The 19,611-nt window shown below is 39.2% G+C and overlaps 1 protein-coding gene across 1 annotated transcript in view; it reads right to left on the reverse strand.

Moving 5' to 3' along the window:
• The window catches only part of LOC134342938 (coiled-coil domain-containing protein 178), a 361,847-nt gene that overhangs the window by 225,483 nt on the left and 116,753 nt on the right, over positions 1 to 19,611 (reverse strand). Inside the window, exons 15-16 of the mRNA XM_063041651.1 lie at positions 5,924 to 6,037; positions 2,325 to 2,470 (exon numbers count right to left, since the gene is read on the reverse strand). Of these exons, the coding sequence (XP_062897721.1) occupies positions 2,325 to 2,470; positions 5,924 to 6,037 (260 nt within the window). The remainder of the gene's footprint in view (positions 1 to 2,324; positions 2,471 to 5,923; positions 6,038 to 19,611) is intronic.

Here is a 19,611-nt window from a genome sequence, read left to right on the forward strand (position 1 = left end):
CCAGCATTCTATTGAGTATGGCTTTCTCCAGTATGAGACACAAAATCTTTGGTACACTAAACAATGTTCACCGACAATGAGAGAGAGAACAGTTGGCCAAATTATACAATCTTTCATGTGAAACCAATCAACATTACTCACACCATATTCATTTCAGGGACTTTCCAATAAATACAGAATTTTCAATTTGTATTTAATTTTTTGTTTGTTCATCTTTCCAAGAACTGTCAAACCTTGTCAAAAAACTTTGTATTCTCTCTGGTTACAGGTGAAGTCCCAGAGGACTGTCAATGATTTGGATGATGGAATTGCTGCCTTTGTTGCAAAGTTTGCAGACGATATGAAAATAAGTGGAGGAGAAGGTAGTTTTGAGGAAGAAGAGAGGACTTAGTCAGATTAGGAGAATGGGCAAAGAAATGGCAGATGGAATAAAGTGTTGTGAAGTGTATGGTCATGCACTTTGGTAGAAGAAATGAAAGGGTTGACTATTTCCTAAATGGAGAGAAAATATAAAAAACTGAGACGCAAAGGGACTTGGGAGCCAATGTTCAGGATTCCCTAAAGGTTAATTAGCAGGTTAAGCCTGTCATGAGAAAGGCAAATGCCATGTTAGCATTCATTTCAAGAGGCCAAGAATAGAAAAGCAAGGATGTAATGTTGAGACTTTATGAAGCACTGATGAGGCCTCACTTGGAGAATTGTGAACAGTTTTGGGCTCCTTATCTTAGAAAGGATGTGCTGAAACTGGAGAGAGTTCAAAGGAGGTTCACAAAAATGATTTCAGGATTGAATGGCTTGTGATATGAAGAGCCTTGGGCCTGTACTCATAGAATTCAGAACTATGAGGGGTGACATCATTGAAACTTATTGAATGGTGAAAGGCCTTGATAGTGTGGATTTGGAGAGGATATTTCCTATTGTAGGACAGTCTAAGAGCAGAGGACACAGCTTCAGAATAGAGATGCATCCTTTTAGAATGGAGTTGAGGAGGAATTTCTTTAGCCAGAGATGGATGAATCTGTGGAATTCTTAGCCACGTACAGCTGTGGAGACCAAATCTTTATGTACTGTTAAGGCAGAGGTTGATAGATTCTTGATTGGTTAGGGCATGAAGGGATATTGGGAGAAGGAAGAAGATTGGGGCTGAGAGAAAAATTGAATCAGCCATGATAAACTGGTGGAGCAGACTCGACAGGCCAAATGGCTTAAGTCTGCTCCTATACCTTATGATTTTATAGGACTGGAAAGAAACCAATGTTGTCCTTTTACTTATGGAATGCAAAAGGGATAATCCAGTAAGGTACTTCACATCAGTGAGGAAAGCTATTGGAGAGGATCCTTAGGCATAATATTTACTCACATTTGGAACAGAATGAGTTTGCTTGGAGTAATTAGTTTTGGTTTGTAATCAGATTATACCTCATAAACTTGACTGAGGTTTTTGAGGAGTTAAAGAAGATAAGGACAGGGCAGTGAGCATGGACTTTGATGAGCATTTGGCAACATCACTCATGGTAGGTTGATCCAGAAGATTAAAATGCATGGGATCCAAAAGGATTCCAAATTAGCTTGACCAGTGGGTATCAGTAGAAAGTTGTTATTTTACCAGGAGGTTTATAATTGCTGGTGTTCCACAGGGATTAATGTTGGGACCTCAATATTGATCCCTGTGGATTCTGGATGGTTGTAAATGCTTAGGCCATTGAGATTCATTTGAATAGTACAGAATATTGAGGACAGAAAGGTCAGATTAAGAATGCAAAAGTGAATTTAAATGACTGTCGGCGAGATATATGGGTCACACTTGTGGACTGAATTGAGGATTCTTCAAAGCAGTCATTCTATCTGCTTTTGATTCCTGCAGTGTAGTGGCGAACAAAACAAGAGCAGTGAATAAAATGTATTAAACTAAAATAACTGTAAGAAAATCTGAAAAGCGAAGAGGTAAAAAGGCAGGTACTGCACCTCTTGAAAGTGACTTTGAAAGCAGAAAATGTATTGATGTTAACAGTGACCTATAGTGTTCTGGTGACAGACATTTTCTAGGTATTTTGCTCTATACAAAAGGTTGTAGTTACAAGAATTTTAAAACCTACATTCTTTTATGAATGGTATCAAGCATTTTTGAGTGAATATTCATAGGAGATGTCAATACTAAAAGAGCTCACAAATTAGTTAACATTGTTATCATTTAAAACAGTTCTTTTGCGACTACTTCATTGATAACATAAGAATTTATGTTTGGACAGAGACATAATGAAACACATAAAATAGTATAACAATGATATAAGAATTAATGTAATAAGATAATTTTCCAAACTTACTTCATATCTTCAATGTTTTTTTTGTATTTTTCAATATCTTTTAATAATGTAGTTCTTAAGGTTTGCTTCAGAGGAATATTTTTCTGTAGTGTCTCAGTTTGCCTGAGGCTGGAGTTAAGCAGATTGAAGCTGTCTAGAAACTCTTTCTGCAATAAAGTAACAAAATTATCAGCAATAATATAACTGTATGATAAGATACACTGCACCCTTCTTTGATGGATCAAGGATTTTAAATTCCAGTATTTGAAATGTTGAAGTACATGATATAGCTCCATCCAGCTTCTGTAAATCTGACACTTGGTCACTCCTGTATTTGTCTGATGATTGGCCGTAATGCCTTAAGGTCACAATACCATAAACACTGAAATTCTCTTCTAAACTCTCTGCCCAGTACCTCCACTTCCTTCTTAAACAAACTTCTTCTCTTTGATCCAGTTTTTGATCACTTAACCAAATAATCACAATGTAAAATTTGGGATGAAAATTGTTTCATAGCTGTCCTGCAAAAGATGCTCTAAAAATAGAAATTGGTGCTGTTTTTCTCACACCCAAAAAAAAAAATCAGAATTTAGTCCTACGTTACATGAGGAACAGTGGAGTCGGCAGTGGAAAGAGTGACCAGCTATAAGTTTTTGTGTGATGACATCTCTGAGAATCTGTCCTGGACCCAACACATCGATGCAATCACAACGAAGGCACACTAGTAGATTGACTGTGTCAGGAATTTGAGGAGATTTGGTATGTCACTAAAGACTGGCAGCTTTCTATAGATGTATGGTGGAGAGCATTTTGACTGGTTGCATCACAGCACAATATACAAGCTCCAATGTACAGGATTGTAAGAGGTTTCCGAGGGTTGTAGATTTATCTTGCTCCAACATGGGTACAACCTGCCCCACCATTGAGGATATCCTCAAGGGGTGCTGCCTCAAGAAAGGGGCACCTAGCTTAAAGACCCTCACCATCTGTGACATGCCCTCTTGTTACTATCATTGGGGAGGAGGTACAGAAGCCTGAAGATCTACACTCAACAATTCAGAAACAGCTTTTGCTTTTCCACCATCAAATTTCTGAATGGTACATTAACCTAAGAATGCTATCTCAGTATTATTTTTGTGCACTCACTATTTTACGTATTTCATAACTTATAGTAACTGTACATATTTGAACAATACTGCTGCTGCCAAACAACAAATTTTACATTTTATAAGTCAGTGATAATTTACCTGATTCTTTAAAATCTTTGAATTTGCCGAATACATTTTTAAAGGAGAGGTGATGGTTTCTGGGGAGGAGGATATAGTTGGGAAAGTGTGACAACTTGCGTTGAAGAAATGCATTTTGAGGATTCTTCTATGTTCGATATTTAATCCATTTAAGCATATTTTCTGTCCCCATCAAATCTTAGTAAGGACAGATAAGTTATTGTATAGCTACATTGTGGAGGTCATATTTTGGTTGATACAGTATTGAAACAATATGATTGCTCTGAAGAGACAGCAAAACAAGTTACCCTGAGTTGTTGCCTAGGGTGGAGCTTTGCAATTTGGAGGAGACTGGATAGGCTGGTTTGTTTTCTTTAGAACAAAGAAGGCTGAGAGGGTACCTGATAGATGTACACAGAATTATGAGGAGCATGAGTAAGAATCATTCAAATAAACCTTTGGCAATCATTCAAATAAACCTTTTCCCGTATCAGAGGACATAGTTTTAACAGAAGGAGTAGGAGGCTTATAGAGGATAGAAGGATTTTTTTTTTAACCAGATTGTGTTTGGAATGCAGTGTCTGAGAGTCACAATACTTAAGAAGTATCTAGAAGAGCATATATATCACAAAGGCAAAGGAAGATACAGACCCAAGTGCTGGAATATGGGATTGGTATAAATGAGTACTTTATAGTCAACACAAGCAGAGTGGCCCAAAGTACATGTTTCTGTGCCGTATGATTCTATGGTTCTTTGACAATTCACTTGCATTCAGCATCATGATCTGTAAATTCTATTTCCTCCACACTCCAATTGTGATCTTCCATCTGACTTTTGAACAAAAAATACATTCACCACCGACAGCTCTCAACTACCATCTGCCCTCTGTCTCTTTCAGCAATATTTATGTCACTGATCATGAGACTTCCTTGATTTCAAAATATTTTTATCAATAATTAAAAGAAAAATGAAACTGAAAACACTAGAAACCTAAAATCAGCATCAATAAAGAGAATATCTTGATTAGAAGCTCTACGTGAATTGAAAAATAGAATTAAGTACAAACTAAAAAGAATCCAATCACATACAGGAAGTTAATGAGATGGATGACCTACAAATTACCGAACAGAAAACTCCTGGATTATATGAAGGATTGTCCTTGGAAAGGCATTGGCGGGGGGGGGGGGGTGCAAAGTATTTTTCAAATAGATGATGACAATGGATTATTGAGTAGAAATTCAATTGAAGTATGTTGTTTAATTCAACATTATGCAAATCAAAAACAAAATTTTCTAGAGTGATATGTGCTGGCAATCATTCAAATGTCATTTTGTATCATTAAAAAATTCCACGGGCCACCATTTGGTGTAAGGGAGGTTGCATTTCTGATGTCAGCTCCGCAACAGTCAAGAACAGGATAATGCCATTTCTCATGCAACACTCCTTTTGCCAGAAAACGTAGACCGTAGGTTGAAAGATTAAATCTAGACTAACAACTGAGAACATACTATGCTGTCATAAATTTTGGCATTCAGAAGAGACTTTAAAAGAAGGCCCATTTTAACTTAGGTGGAAGGCCCTTTGGCACAGTTTGAAGAGCATAAGAGTTCTTCAGGTGACTACGGGTAACAGTTATTATTCAATTAACACTTCAGACAACAAATTAACTGGATATTAATCTTGCTGTTTATCGTGGAAATAATCTAGTGCAAAGAATTGCTTATTTTTTTGTGAACTTAGCTGCAGTGATTATTTTATAAAAGTTATTTTTCAGTTGTGATGCATATTGAGACAGATAAAAAAAAATCTATATAAATTTTGGTACATCTAAACCTTTGCTCATAAATACTTGACAAACCATTCTAATCTTCCACATCTTCACCAGAGCAATTACCTGAGCAAACAAAGCCTACAAATATACATGTTGAATATGTTGAAGAATCTTTTATAATCTAACCTTCAGGGGTAGGACCGTATCTCATTTAATTAGCATTGCATCATAACTCCAATGGTCATTTATCTATTATGTATTGATCATTCAATTTATCTTGCTCAATGAAATTAATATGGTACCTTGAACTACATGCAAAACAAAATGGGTTCAACATTAAGGCATGTTAAGAAACATATAATTGACCTGCTGCTTACTAATAATATCAACATAGATTTTTAAAATTATGTTATATACAAATCAATTATTTTTCAGCATTATTTTTGCATTTATCTTAGAAGGTGAAACTGATAACCTAAAGCAGCCTTTCCATACAGAAGAAATTAATGTTTGCAGGATTCAGCAAGCCTATTTCTTACAAGCAAACATTATTCATATAATGATGCCATCTGCTGAGCACTTGGCAAGTGGCATTCATATTAAGTCCAGCATACAACCTTACCTGATCATTAATCAACTTATTTTGCAAATCTTTTTTTTCATTCTCCACATTTTCAGACATTATTTGTTGGCTTTCTTTAAGTTCATCTAGCTTCTTGTTTAACATTAAAAATATCTGCAAGTAATTGCAAAAAAGCAAACGATTATTTAACTATTATTTTGCATGTTATTTCGTACATATAGCTTATTTCACAAGTCATGAAAATGTCATTTCAAAATATGATGCCTTCTAGTCAGAATTGCCTACTGTAATTTTTAGAAAATATAGTTTTGCTTCACAAAAACAGAGCAGACTTGATGGGCTGAATGGCCAAATTCTACTCCCATGTCTTATGGTCTTTAAGCTTTATTTTATCTAAAATTAAAGAGTACAAAATAAAGCAGTGTTTAAAACAAGATGGAAAGAAATTTTTATGCAAAGTTCAAAGTAAATGTATTAAACAAATTACGATATGTGAGCCTGAGATTAGATTTCTTGTGAGCATACACAGTAAATCCAAAAAACCACAATAGAATCAATGAAAGACTGCATTTAATAGGACAAACAAACAACCAATGAGCAAAAGACAGCAGACAGTGCAAATACAAAAGAATACATAAATAAACAAACAAATGATAAATAGATATCGAGAACATGTGATGAAGAATTCTCAAAAGTAAGTCTATAGATTGTAGGAACAGTTCAGAGATGAGGCAAGTGAAGTTGAATAAAGTTACCTCCTCTGGTTCAAGAGCCTGATTGTTGAGGAGTAATAGTTGATCCTGAACCTTGTGGTGAGAGTCCTGAGGCTTTGGTACATTTTTCCTGATGGTAGCAGTGAGAACAGAGCATGATGGATGTTGCATTCCTACGACAGTGCTCCGTGTAGCTGTGCTCAATGGTGGGGAGCATTTACCCATGATTGACCGAGTTATGTTTATAACATTTTGTAGAATTTTCTGTTGAAGGGCATTGGTGTTTCCATACCAGGATGTTATTCAACCAGTCAATATGCTCTCCACCACACATTTACGGAAGTATGTTAAGGTTTTAGATGCCATTCTGAATCTTCACAAACTCTAAAGGAAGTAGAGGCGTTACCATGCTTTCTTCGTAACGGCATTAATGTGCTGGGCCCAGGACAGTTCCACTGAAATGATAACACTGAGGAATTTAAAGTTGTCTACTCTCTCCACCTCTGATACCCCAATGAGGACTGGCTCATGGATCAATGAGGATCTCATGGATCCTCCTGAAGAAAATAATCAACTCTTTGATCTTGCTGACATTGAGTGAAAAGCTGTTGTTCTGGCATTACTCAACCAGATTTTCAATCTCACTCTGATTTGTCAGTACCTTTGATTCAGCCAATGATAATGGTGTTATCAGCAAATGTAAATATGGCATTAGAGCTGTGCTTAGCCTCACAGTTATAAGAATAAAGCGAGTAGAGCAGGAGTCCAAGCATATAGAATTGTGGTGCACCTGTACTGATGGAAATTGTGGAGGAGATGTTGTTTCCAATATGAACTAACTGAGGTCTGCAAGTGAGGTAATCAAGGACCAAGTTGCACAAGGAGGTATTGAGTCCAAAGTCTTAAAGCTTATTGATTAGTTCTAAGGGGATGATAGAACACAATGGTGAATTGTAGTTGATAAAGAACATTCTGCATGCATCTTTGCTTTCTAGACATTCCACGGTTGAGAGCAGAGCCAATGAAATGGTATTGTGTTGCCCTTATGGTATTTATTTGACTTTGTTGGGTCTACGTTTTAAATTACTTGTTTGTAATTATTTTCTAGTTAAAGTTAAAGGTGGATAATTAAGTTACAGTATAACAAAGGTAAATCCATTGTCTATGGTATATTGTGGCATGTGATGATGTCACCTCTGGTTTCGCCGTGTCTTATGTGTAACCTCCGGTTCGGAGAAGGTGAAAAGGCAGGTGCCATGTGTGCAGCATGATCGTGAAGAGCTCCGTTTCTACCCACAAAGAAACATTATAGAAGCAACGCTGTAAGTTTATAAGAATGTATTTGAAGTAAAAATATTAACGCGGTTTCTGTTAAGGAAGCGGCAGTTGGGGCAGCGCACGTGCCGGCTTTTCAATTTCAAACGTGAAGTCGGCTCGAGCCTGATGGCAGTTTGATGCGGCCCCCTCGCCCGCTACTCGGGGCGGCTGGAGACACTCGCTAAAAGAAGAGAACGTAGGTGGTCTCCAGAATGAAACAGACGCTGTATATGTTTGTACTTTTTTATCAACAGTTTTCACCATACGATGTTAATGTGGAAGAGTGAACAGTAAATGGTTAACCTTACTATGACTCTGTCTTCATTGGGTCCAGTTTAACTTGGTGTTTAGTCAGAGTTTCAACACACTGCACGAAAACACTACAGTGAAAAGGCGTAATCGTTAGATGTTTTGACAAGTGGTACGATGGCTTCGTGATCAAGCATCAAGTTGCTTGCACCCAGCACCAAGAGCAGTAGGACGTCGACAAGTGTGGCTGCCCTCACAAGAGCTAAAGCAGAAGCTGCCAAGGTGCGAGCGTCATATGCTAACCAAGTAGCAAAACTGAAAATGGAAAGAGCTGCTGGAGAAGCGGAAAACCAGTTGGAAAAGGCAAGGATAGGTACAGAGTTAGAAGTGCCGACGCTACAACGAGAAGCTGATGCGGCCGCGGTAGAAGCACAAGTGTTGGAAAACGCTGAAGAAATGCACGTTCTAGATGAAACAGGAAAATCTATGTCAGAAAGGGCCAAATTGGAATGCACCAGCGAATATGTCCAATCTCAAAATGACCTGCAGATTCATCCTCCCTCTCCATACTTGCCTGTTGGTGTCCCATCTCATGTGAAATCACAGGGAAGCTTCGTTGCATCACGCCCACCTGGGGAAGACAACTCACAATTGCAACCTTGCCACAAAGTCAATTATGAAATGGCTGACTACGAATACTTCCGGACACCAAACTTACCAGATCCGACGAGATCAGAGACAAAGGCTGAAGTCAGAAGATCAAATCCCATCATGAACGTACACGTTCAGTCATATGTTCCCCAACATATTCCCCCAGCTAGCACGCCACCTGCAGCAGAACACTTGGCACAGTATTTAGTGCGACGAGACTTCGTCAATTCAGGACTGTACCAGTTTGACAATAAGCCTGAAATTTACCGTGCGTGATACTCCTCAGTGCCACTGCTGGAGTCCGATGGAGTCCAGCTCACAGCAATCCAAGAATTGGACCTTATGACTAAATGGCTGGGAAAGGAATCAAGTGAACAGGTGAAACGCATACGCTCAGTGTACGTCAGCAACCTCAAGCTAGCCTTACACAAAGCATGGGAGAGACCGTGGGACTGCTATGCGGCCCCTGAAATTATTGAGAGGGCGCTATTTCAACGGCTGGACAATTTTCCTCGGGTGTCAGCCAAAGACCACACTAAATTACGAGAACTCGGAGATTTACTCATGGAGATTCAAGGTGCCAAAGAAGACGGCTATTTAATTGGCCCGTCATATCTGGATACTTCACGCGGAGTTGGACCAATTGTGGACAAGCTTCCATTTGGGCTGCAGGAGAGATGGGTGTCTATGGCTCAGAGTACAAGGAAGAGAACGGTGGTCGATTTCCTCCCTTTGAGTATTTTAGTAGGATTGTGTGCAAGGAGGCAAAGAGGCGAAACGACCCGAGCTTCATGAATCAAGGCAGCACCATAACTCACACCAAGCCAGTCAAACCCATTTTGAACAATTTTGTCATCAATAAACCCGTCTCAGTGCATAAAACTGAAGTCAACAATGGTGATTCTATTGAATCTTAAAAGGCAGGTTGCTGGACATTTTGTTGTTGGACCTGGTTATTGCCTAGCACTTTCATGGCACATTGTTCTAAACTTCACAGTTAGAGTTACATCCACTCTCAGAAACCATGCTTCAGGATTCTTAACAACTGTCACTGTATACACGTAGACAACCACTGAGCACATCGACATGAAACACTGTCACAGCAAAGCAGCATCTATCATCAGGGACCCCCACTAACAAGGACATGCTCTCTTCTCATTGTTGCCATCAGGAAGAAGGTACAGGAGCCTCAGTACTCATACCACCAAGTTCAGGAACAGTTACTACCTTTCAACCATGAGGCTTTTAAACCAAAGGGAATAATTTCACTCATCTTCACTTACCCCATCAGTGAAATGTTTCCACAACCTAAGGACTCACTTTCAAGGACTCTTCAGTTCATGTTCTTGATATTTATTTATTTATTCATTCATTCATTCATTCATTCATGTATTTGCACACCTTTGTTGTCTTCTGCACTCCGGTTAAACACCCTTAGGCAGTCTTTCACTGATTCTGCTTTGGTTATTACTCCATAGATTTATTGAGCACACCCACAAGAAAATAAATCTCAGGGTTGTATATGGTGACATACATGCAATTTGATAATAAAATTTACTTTGAACTTTGAACGTGTGCCACATGACATTTTATTGTTTTTAGAATTCGGGAAAATTCATGGATGAAGACAGTGAAACCAGGGGATCTATTATTTTAGGCAAATGTTATGTTATACATTCGCTTCAAGAAGGAACATTTGGCTGTAGTGCAAGGCTTCCAAAAGTACAATTAACAAAGGTCATCATACTCTTAAAAACACCACCACACCAATTTCCTTTCTTCAAAAAGGAGGGTGTTTTTCATGCTTTGGAAGTTTATGCAAGTTCCTCTGCCCCCCTCTACTCTCCTCCCATGAATGCAGTCATACAACAAAGAAGCAGGTCATTTAGCACAACGTGTCCATGCTAAAAAGGGGGCACCCATCCATTTTAATCCCATCCTCCAAAACTCGGCCTGTAGATTTCTGTCTAAACAATTAAAGTACTCATTTTGAAACTTATTAACTGTTGTCACTAACTCTGCTTTTCCCAGTCTCTTGGGTAGTGCTTTCCAGATATTCACAACTATGTGAAAAGGGTCCCTCTGATGCCTCTTAAATCTCTTACCCTGTTGTATTTGCCCCTGACAAGGGGAAGTTTTCCTGCAGTCTACTCTACCTTTGTACTTCATAAATTTATATACCTTAATATATTTCCCCTTAAACTCCTCTAGTCTAGGGAAGCAGGTCTATTCTGTCTACCTTCTCCTCATAAATAAATCACTGCGCCCAAACCAAAATCTTGGTGAATGTCCTCTCCACCCTTTTCGGCACTATCACATCTTCCCTAGACTGTGGTGACCAGAATGCATGCAGTCTTCTAGTTGATGTCTGGCTAATGTTTTAAAGTTGAACCAAAACCTCCTTGCTGGTGTATTCAATGCCCTGACTAAAGAGGGTCAGTATCCCATATGCCTTCTAAACCATGTTATCTAGCTTCTTTGCCACCATCAAGGATCGTTAGACATGCATGCCAAGGTCCCATTGTTCTTCAGTACTCCCTTGGCCTTTACTATTCATGGTGTATGTCTCAGCCTCCTCCACATCCCCTAAGCATATTCATATCATATCTATCTGCCATATTTCAGCCTATTTAACCAACACAATATATTATCGTGTATTGCATTGTGCTGTTAAAGCTAAGCTAGCAAATTTCACAACACATGCCAGTGATAATAAACCGGATTCTAATTCTGATTCAGTAATCAAGAGCTGATTATTAACTACAGGAGGAAGATGCTAGAGGTCCATAAGTCAGTCCTCATTAGAGGATTAGAGGTGGAGAGGGTTGGTAACTTTAAATTCCTTGACATTATCGTATCAGAGAAGCTAACCTGGGTCCAGTGCGTAAGCCATTACAAAAAAGGCAAGACAATGTAGATTTGGCATGTTATTTAAAATTCTGACAAACGTCTATAGATGCACGGTGGAGAGCAACCTGGCTAATTGTATCACCAATACTCCGGAATGAAAAAGTTGACAAGTGGTGGATATAGCCCAGTCCATCACAGGTAATGTCCTTCCTACCATAGTGCACATTTAACAAGGATTTGCCACATGAAAGGCACATCCATCATCAAGGATTCCCATAACCTAGGCCATGCTCTCTTCTTGCTTCTACCATCAGACCGGAGGCACCGGAGCCTTAGGTCCCACACCAGCAGGTTCAGGAACAGTTATTGCCCTTCAACCATCAGGCTCCTGAACCAACAGAAATAATTCACTCACCTCAGTGCTGAACTGACTCCAAAAGCTTTAGACACTTTCAAGGACTCTACAATTATGTATAAATTAGTTTTTTAGTATTTATTATTTGCACGATTTGTCCTCTTGCATATTGGATGTTTATCAGTCTTTGTTAAGTGTAGTTTTTCATAAATTCTATTATATTTCTTTATTTTCCTGTAAATGTCTACAAGAAAATTAATCTCAAGGTATTATATGGTGACATATACATACGTTGATACTAAATTTCCTTTGAACTTTGAATATCAATATCACCCTATATCCTAAGACTACCCTTCATACTGCTAACAACACTATTAATTTTTGCCATTCATGGCCTGCAAATACTCTCCGCTAGCTGAGATGGTGGTTATGATGTGATTCTTCAAAGGCTACCTCATGACATCAGGGCTGTGAGAAAAGTAGTGTCCAATGTGAGAAATTCAACCTAAAACATGCACTGTTTATGAAAAGGAGTAAGCTTTACACAGGGGTGGTCCGTTATGCTGTATTAATGAATCTGGCGCTAATAATTTCTGTTTTTTAAAAAAGAACATTTTTGAGATTGCCGATGCCAAAGTTATTTTGAAAAAATGGTGCAAACAAACTCATAGACCATTATATTTTGGGATATTCATCGGAAGAAATTAATCCACAGACATAAAATTAGTTCTTTTATGCCCAGCTAATTTTCCAAGAAGTAATTATAGCTTAGTACTCAATTAAAAACTCATTTAGATTTGATGCAATAAAGCAAAACATTTTCAGGGTATTTTACTGCACCACTCGTCCGTACATACAAACATACCATTATGAGTAGGTGTGGACCACTCAACACTTTGAGCCTGCTTCAGCAGCTAATAAGATCGTGATCAATCTGGCTGCTATTGGAAATACATCTATCTATGATAAACCATCTCATGATTTATCAAGAGCCTATCTAGCTCTGCTTTAAAAAATATGCAATGACTCTGCTTCCACCACTCTTTGAGAAAGTTTCAAAGGTTCAAAACTCAATGATAGAAAAAAACTGTCTCATTTCTATCTTAAATGGGCAACTCCTTGTTTTTAAAAAACTGATCATCAGTTCTATATTCTTCACACGGCAAGAAATATGCATTCCACACCCACCTTAATAAGGCCCCTTAGGATCTTACATGCTTCATTCATTTCTCCTCTCACTTTTCTAAGCATCAGTATTTACAAACCTTCACTGTCCAACCTTAGTCAATAAAGTATGACTATGACTATGACTATGACTTTCATTGGAAGACACTTTGCCCATTCCAAATGCAATTTATCTAAACTTTCTGTGGATTGCTTCCTTTGCATGAACAAGGCAACCAATATTGAACACAATAGGTAGTCTCACCAATGTCCTATAAATTTAAGCATAACTCCCCTCGTTTGAAAGCCATGAATAACAACATTCTGTTAGAATTAATCATTTTTGTATACTTTTAAAAAATCAATCATTAAAACTCTGCTTCTCAGAGTTCTGCAATCTCTCGTCATTTAGATAGTATCATTCATATTCATTTTTCTTGGATTTGTACATTGTATAAATTGTTGAAGAAAACTGTTATTGATGCATTGTGCCCCAATAAATTGCTTGCAGTTAAAATTATAGCAATATACAAAGAGTAACCAGCCCATGAATTGTTACTCGGAATACTACTGTGATATAATGTTCTGAAGCACTGGGAACACCAATAAAATGTTAACATAAATCCAACAACATTATTTACCCCACAGTGCATTACAATCAAAAATTATAAATGACAATTATATGTTTTTATAGAACAGTAGAATAACTGTGACTATGGCTCATGTACAGTATATTTCAGTTATGAGGAGATATGGGCAAAAATGGAAAGATCATAAGAAACTTTTCTCTGTAATGGAGACAGAGACCAATGAATATAGGTTTAAGATAGGGATTAAGAGGGTTAAAAGGATCTGTAGAAAACACTTGAGTTACATTCTGGAACACATGAACTGAAAAGCTTGTAGGGGAAGAATCTTATGACATTTAAAAAGTATCTGAATGAACACCAGCATAGATGAATAGCTACCAAATGGGATTAGTACAGATCAGGGGTTTCCAACTGGGGATCTACAGACTTCTTGCCTAATGGTATTGGTCCATGGCATAAAGGAGGTTGGGAACCATCCATAGAAATTCAAGATTCAAGATTCAAGATTCAAAAAACTTTATTGTCATTCTAACCGTACATCAGCTCTGCAGGGCAGAATGAAACAGCGTTTCCCAGGAGCAGTGCTAATTGCATCACCGAACTTTGAAAACTGGAGTCAAGGCCTCCCTCTGCAATTGGATTCCTTAATTTCCCGAGTGCAATCAGTAAGGATATCTAGCAACACGTTCACTATGAATATTTTAAAAACTGGTGCTCCACAAGTTTGTGTCCTCAGCCCATGATACACTCACAAATATGTAGCCAGATTCTGCTCTAACTCCATCCACCAAATTTGCAGATGATAACGCTGTGGTGGACTGTATCTCAAATAATGATAAGTAGGAGAGAGAGCTTAGAGACACGGTGGCATGACAACAACCTTTCTCTCAATATCAACAAAACGAAAAAGCTGGTCATTGACTTCAGAAATGGGAGGTGGTGTGTGGTGTATATCAAAGTTCAAAGTAAACGTATTATTAAAGTATATACCCTGCACATGCAAACCAGAAATTTGTTTTCTTGTGGCATACACAATAATCTAAAAACCATAATAGAATCAATGGAGGATCACACTCAATATGGCAGACAACCAGTGTGCAAAAGACAACAAACGGTGCAAATACAAAATAAATAAGCAATAAATATGGAGAACATGAGGTGCAGAGTCCTTGAAAGTGAACCCATAGATTGTGAGAACTGTTCAGTGATGGGGTTAGTGATTTTGAGTGATATTCTGCCCTCTGGTTCAAGAGGCTGATGGTGGAGGGGTAGTAACTGCTCCTGGTGTGAGTCTTGAGGCTTCTGTATCTTCTTCCTGATGGCAGCATTGAGAAGAGATCGTAACCTGGGTGGTGGGGGTTCCTGATGATAGATGCTGCTTTCCTGCGACAATGCTCTATATGGATGTGCTTAATGGTGAGAGTGCTTTCCCTGTGATGGACTGGACCGTATTCACTGGCTTTTACAGGATTTTTCATTCAAGGGCATTGGTGTTTCCATACCAGACTGTGATGCAGCCAGTGAATATACTCTCCACTACACATCTATAGAAGTTTGTCAAAGTTTTAGATGTCATGCTGAATCTTCACAAACTTCTAAGGAAGTAGAGGCTTTGCTGTGCTTTCTTCATAATAGCACTTACAGTACATGCTGGCCTTAGGGCATATCCTCAAAAGTGATAACACCAAGGAATTTAAAGTTGCTGACCCTCTCCACTTCTGATACCCTGATGAGGACTTGCTCATGGACTTCTTACTTCCTCCTCCTGCAGTGCACCACAGATTCACTAACCCCTAATCCTAACAACATTCCTCAGTGGAAAGCTCCCGTATCAACTGTGGAGAAATCAAAGGTGGTGATGAATCAGCATATAGGAGGGAGATTGATTTTCTGACTGAGTGGTGTCACAACAACAACTTCTTACTCAATATCAAAGAGACCGAGAAGCTGATTATTGACTTCAGGAAAAGGGGAACAGAGGTTCATGAGCTAGTCCTCATCGGAGGATCAAAGGTGGAAGTGGTTAACAACTTTAAATTCCTAGGTATTAACATTTCAGAGGAACTATTCTGGGCTCGGCACATAAGTGCAATTATGAAGAAAGCATGGCAGTAGCTCTTCTTCCTCGAAAGTTTGTGAAGATTCGGCATGACATCTAAAACTCTGACAAACTTCTATTTATGTGTGGTGGAGAGCTTATTGTCACCAAAAGTAATTGATATGGCCCAGTCCATCACAGAGAAAGCCTTCCCACCACGAAGCACATCTACATTGAGTATTGTTCGCAGGAAAGGAGCATCTATCATCAGGAAACCTACCACACAAGTCATGCTCTCTTCTCACTGCTGCCTTCAGGAAGAAGGTACATCCCCAGGCCTCACACCATAAGGTTCAGGAACATTTATTACGCCCCAACCATCAGCTCTTGAACCAGAGGAGATAACGTCATTCAACCTCACTTGACCCCTCAATGAACTGTTCTCACAACATATGGACTCACTTTCAAGGACTGTTCATCTTTTGTTCTCAATATCTGTTGCTTATATATTTATTATTATTTTTCTTTTGTATTTGCATAGTTTGCTGTCTTCTGTACACTGAGCATGGTCTTTCATTGATTCTATTACGGTTGTTATTCTATTATGGATTTATTGAGTAGCCTGCTAGAAAATGAATCTCAGTGTTGTATCTGGTGACATATGTGTACTTCAACAATAAGTTTACTTTGAACCTTGGAAAGTCTCCATTAAACTGAACATCCAAGCAGCCCCTGCCCGTAATCAACAGGTTAATGAAAGTGTGGGCCATTCCAAAGTGGCAGGGTCTAGTGACACTGAATCATCAGTAAACAACATCAACAAACAGAAAAAGGATAATTTTTTCATTGTCCACGTAACTACGCAGTGCGTATTTGCTCCTGTCTACAACAATAGTGTTGAGGTTAAGAGCTCAGTTCCTTAGAATGAACATCACCAATGGCTTGTCCTGCTCCAACTACTTTGATGTCATGGCCAAGAAAGCTCACTGACACTTCTACTTCCTCAGGACACTAACAAAATTTGGCATGTCCCAATCAACCCTTATCAATTTTTATTGATGCACATAGAAAGCAAACTATCTGGATGTATAATGGCTTGGTAAGACATTGGTACGGCAATTGCTCTGCACATGACTGCAAGAAACTGCAGAGAATTGTGGATACAGCTCAGCACATCAGGGAAACTAGCATCTGCTCTATGGACTCTGCCTATACTTCTCACAGACTTAATGAAGCAGTCAGCCTACTCACCCCAGACATTTCCTCTTCTTTGCTCTCCCATCTGGCTGAAAACACATACCTCCAGCCTCAAGGACACCTTCTATGCCACTGCAATAAGATCACTAAATGGTTCGCTAGTAGGATAGGATGGACTCTTAACTTCACAATCTACCTCAAAATAATCATATATTTTATAACTTACATGCACAGCACTTCCTCTGGAGTTGTTACACTTTATTCTGCATGTTATTGTTTTACCTCATTTTAGCTCAATGCACTGTGTAATGATTTGATGTGTATGAACAGTATGCAAGACAAGTTTTTCCACTGTATCTCAGTATATGTGACAATAATGAATCAATACCAATATGACTAAGTAACAATTGTGATGAGAATTATAGAAGTGAGATAGAGAACAATCTTAACACTAGTTTTCAGCAGGATAAGGATAGATCTAATTCTAAATTTTGTTTTTCCAAGATGCCAGGTTACCTGGTAGATTTTGAATGTTAGTTCTCCTATTAAATGAATTAAAATATATTTTATATGTACCGAAAATCAACAATCATTTTTTGAGATAAGGACACTAATATAATATAAATGATTTTAACAGTTTATCCATGAACTGTGTATAGGTACAGGGAGATCCCAATCTTTCAAGCATCCATTTTATAAAATTTCCAGTTTGCACATTGTGACAGTCATAGAGTCATAGAAAACAACAACACAAAAACAGTCCCTTCGACCTATCTAGTCCACGCCGAACTATTTAAACTGCCTGGTCCAAGACCATAGCCCTCCATATCCCTCCCAACCATATACCTATCCAAACTTCTCTTAAACATTGAAATCGAAATCATATCCACCACTTGCACTGGCAGCTTGTTCCATACTCTCACAACCCTTTGAGTGAAGAAGGTTCCCTCATGTTCCCCTCAAACATTTCACCTTAACTCATGACCTCTAGTTTAGTCTCACATAACTTCAGTGGAAAATGCCTGCTTGCATTTACCCTATCTATACTCCTCATAATTTTGTATACTTTTATCAACTCTCCTCTAAATCTTCAACGCTCTTGGGAATAAAGTTCTAATCTTCCCTTATAATTCAAGCCCTTGAGTCCCAGTAACATCCTTATAAATTTTCTCCGTAATCTTTTAATCTTATTTACATCTTTTCTGTAGGTCCTTTTTTCCTTCCTTGCACCCTTAACTCCTGGTGGAGTTGTCGGGGTGCCGTCATGACAACATTGCACCAGTCTGTTCCATCTGTCGCGGTTGTGTGCCAGAGCCCGAGTCACCATAAATGTCTTTCCTGTCCATTCTTTAATGTTGTCCTCCCATTTTTTCCTCTGTCTACCTCTCCTTCTTTTCCCCTCCACAGTTCCTTGTAGAACGGTCTTTGCAAGGCCACTGGATCTTGTTATGTGGCCGTACCATCTCAGCTTTCTTTTCTTCACCGTAGTGAGAAGGTCTTCATGGGGGCCAATGTGGTGCTGGATGGTCTTGCGGACCTGTGTGTTTGTGATGTGGTCCAAGTATGAGATGCCCAAGATGTTGCGATAGCATCTCATTTCCAATGCCTGTATCGTCCTCTGTAGCTCTGCTGTGAGGGTCCATGTCTCACATGCGTACAGGAAGATGGAGAATACCAATGCACACGGGAGTCTAATCTTGTACTTCATGGTGAGGTTGCTGTCCCTCCATATTGTCTTGAATTTGGATAGTGCAGTCATTGTCTGTGCGCTTCCTGCCAGGACTTCTGGTCTTGATCCTTCATCACTGATGATTGACCATTTGAACTGCTGCACTGTCTCAAGTTTCTGACCATGGACTGAGATGCCTGTTGTGATGGCACCATTGGCATTTGCCATGAGCTTGGTTATCTCAGCACTATGGCTGACCAGGTTGGCCAGTTCGTCCTCTTTTCCTGCAAATCCATCAATGTCATCAGCAAATCTTAGGATTGTGATGTTCCTCCCTCTGATGCTGACTGTGCCCACATGATCTTCAAGGGCAATGCTCACGATTCGTTCCAGGAAGACGATGAAGAGAGTGGGGGGAGAGGAGGCAGCCCTGACGGACTCCTACAGAGGTATGGAACCACTCCCCGATGGTGCCCTGAGCGAGTACTGCACTGGTTGCCTTGGCGTAAAGCTGATGGATTGTATGAATCAGCTTCTACCCCATGTTGAATTTCTTCATGGTGGCCCATAAGGCATCATGCCAGACTCTGTCAAATGCCTTCTTGAAGTCTATGAAGACGTGGTAGAACTCTCTCTAGTGCCAAAGGTGTTTCTCACAAAGGGTGCGGAGGTTGAAAATCTGCTCAGTGGTGCTTCTGCCCTTACAGAAGCCTACTTGTTACTCGGCAATGATGTCTTCTGCCTGAGGTCCCAGTCTATTCAAGATGATTCTGAGCATTACCTTGCTTACATGGCTGATCAAACTGATGGTATGGTAATTCTGGCAAAGTTAGAGATTGCCTTTCTTAGGAAGCACAATGATCAGTGACTGAGACCAAGGTGTCGGCCATTCACCTGTCTGCCAGATCTTATTGCAGATGGCGGAAAGCATGTC

Source organism: Mobula hypostoma, chromosome 1, assembly GCF_963921235.1.
Source record: "Mobula hypostoma chromosome 1, sMobHyp1.1, whole genome shotgun sequence".
Taxonomy (NCBI): Eukaryota; Metazoa; Chordata; class Chondrichthyes; order Myliobatiformes; family Myliobatidae; genus Mobula; species Mobula hypostoma.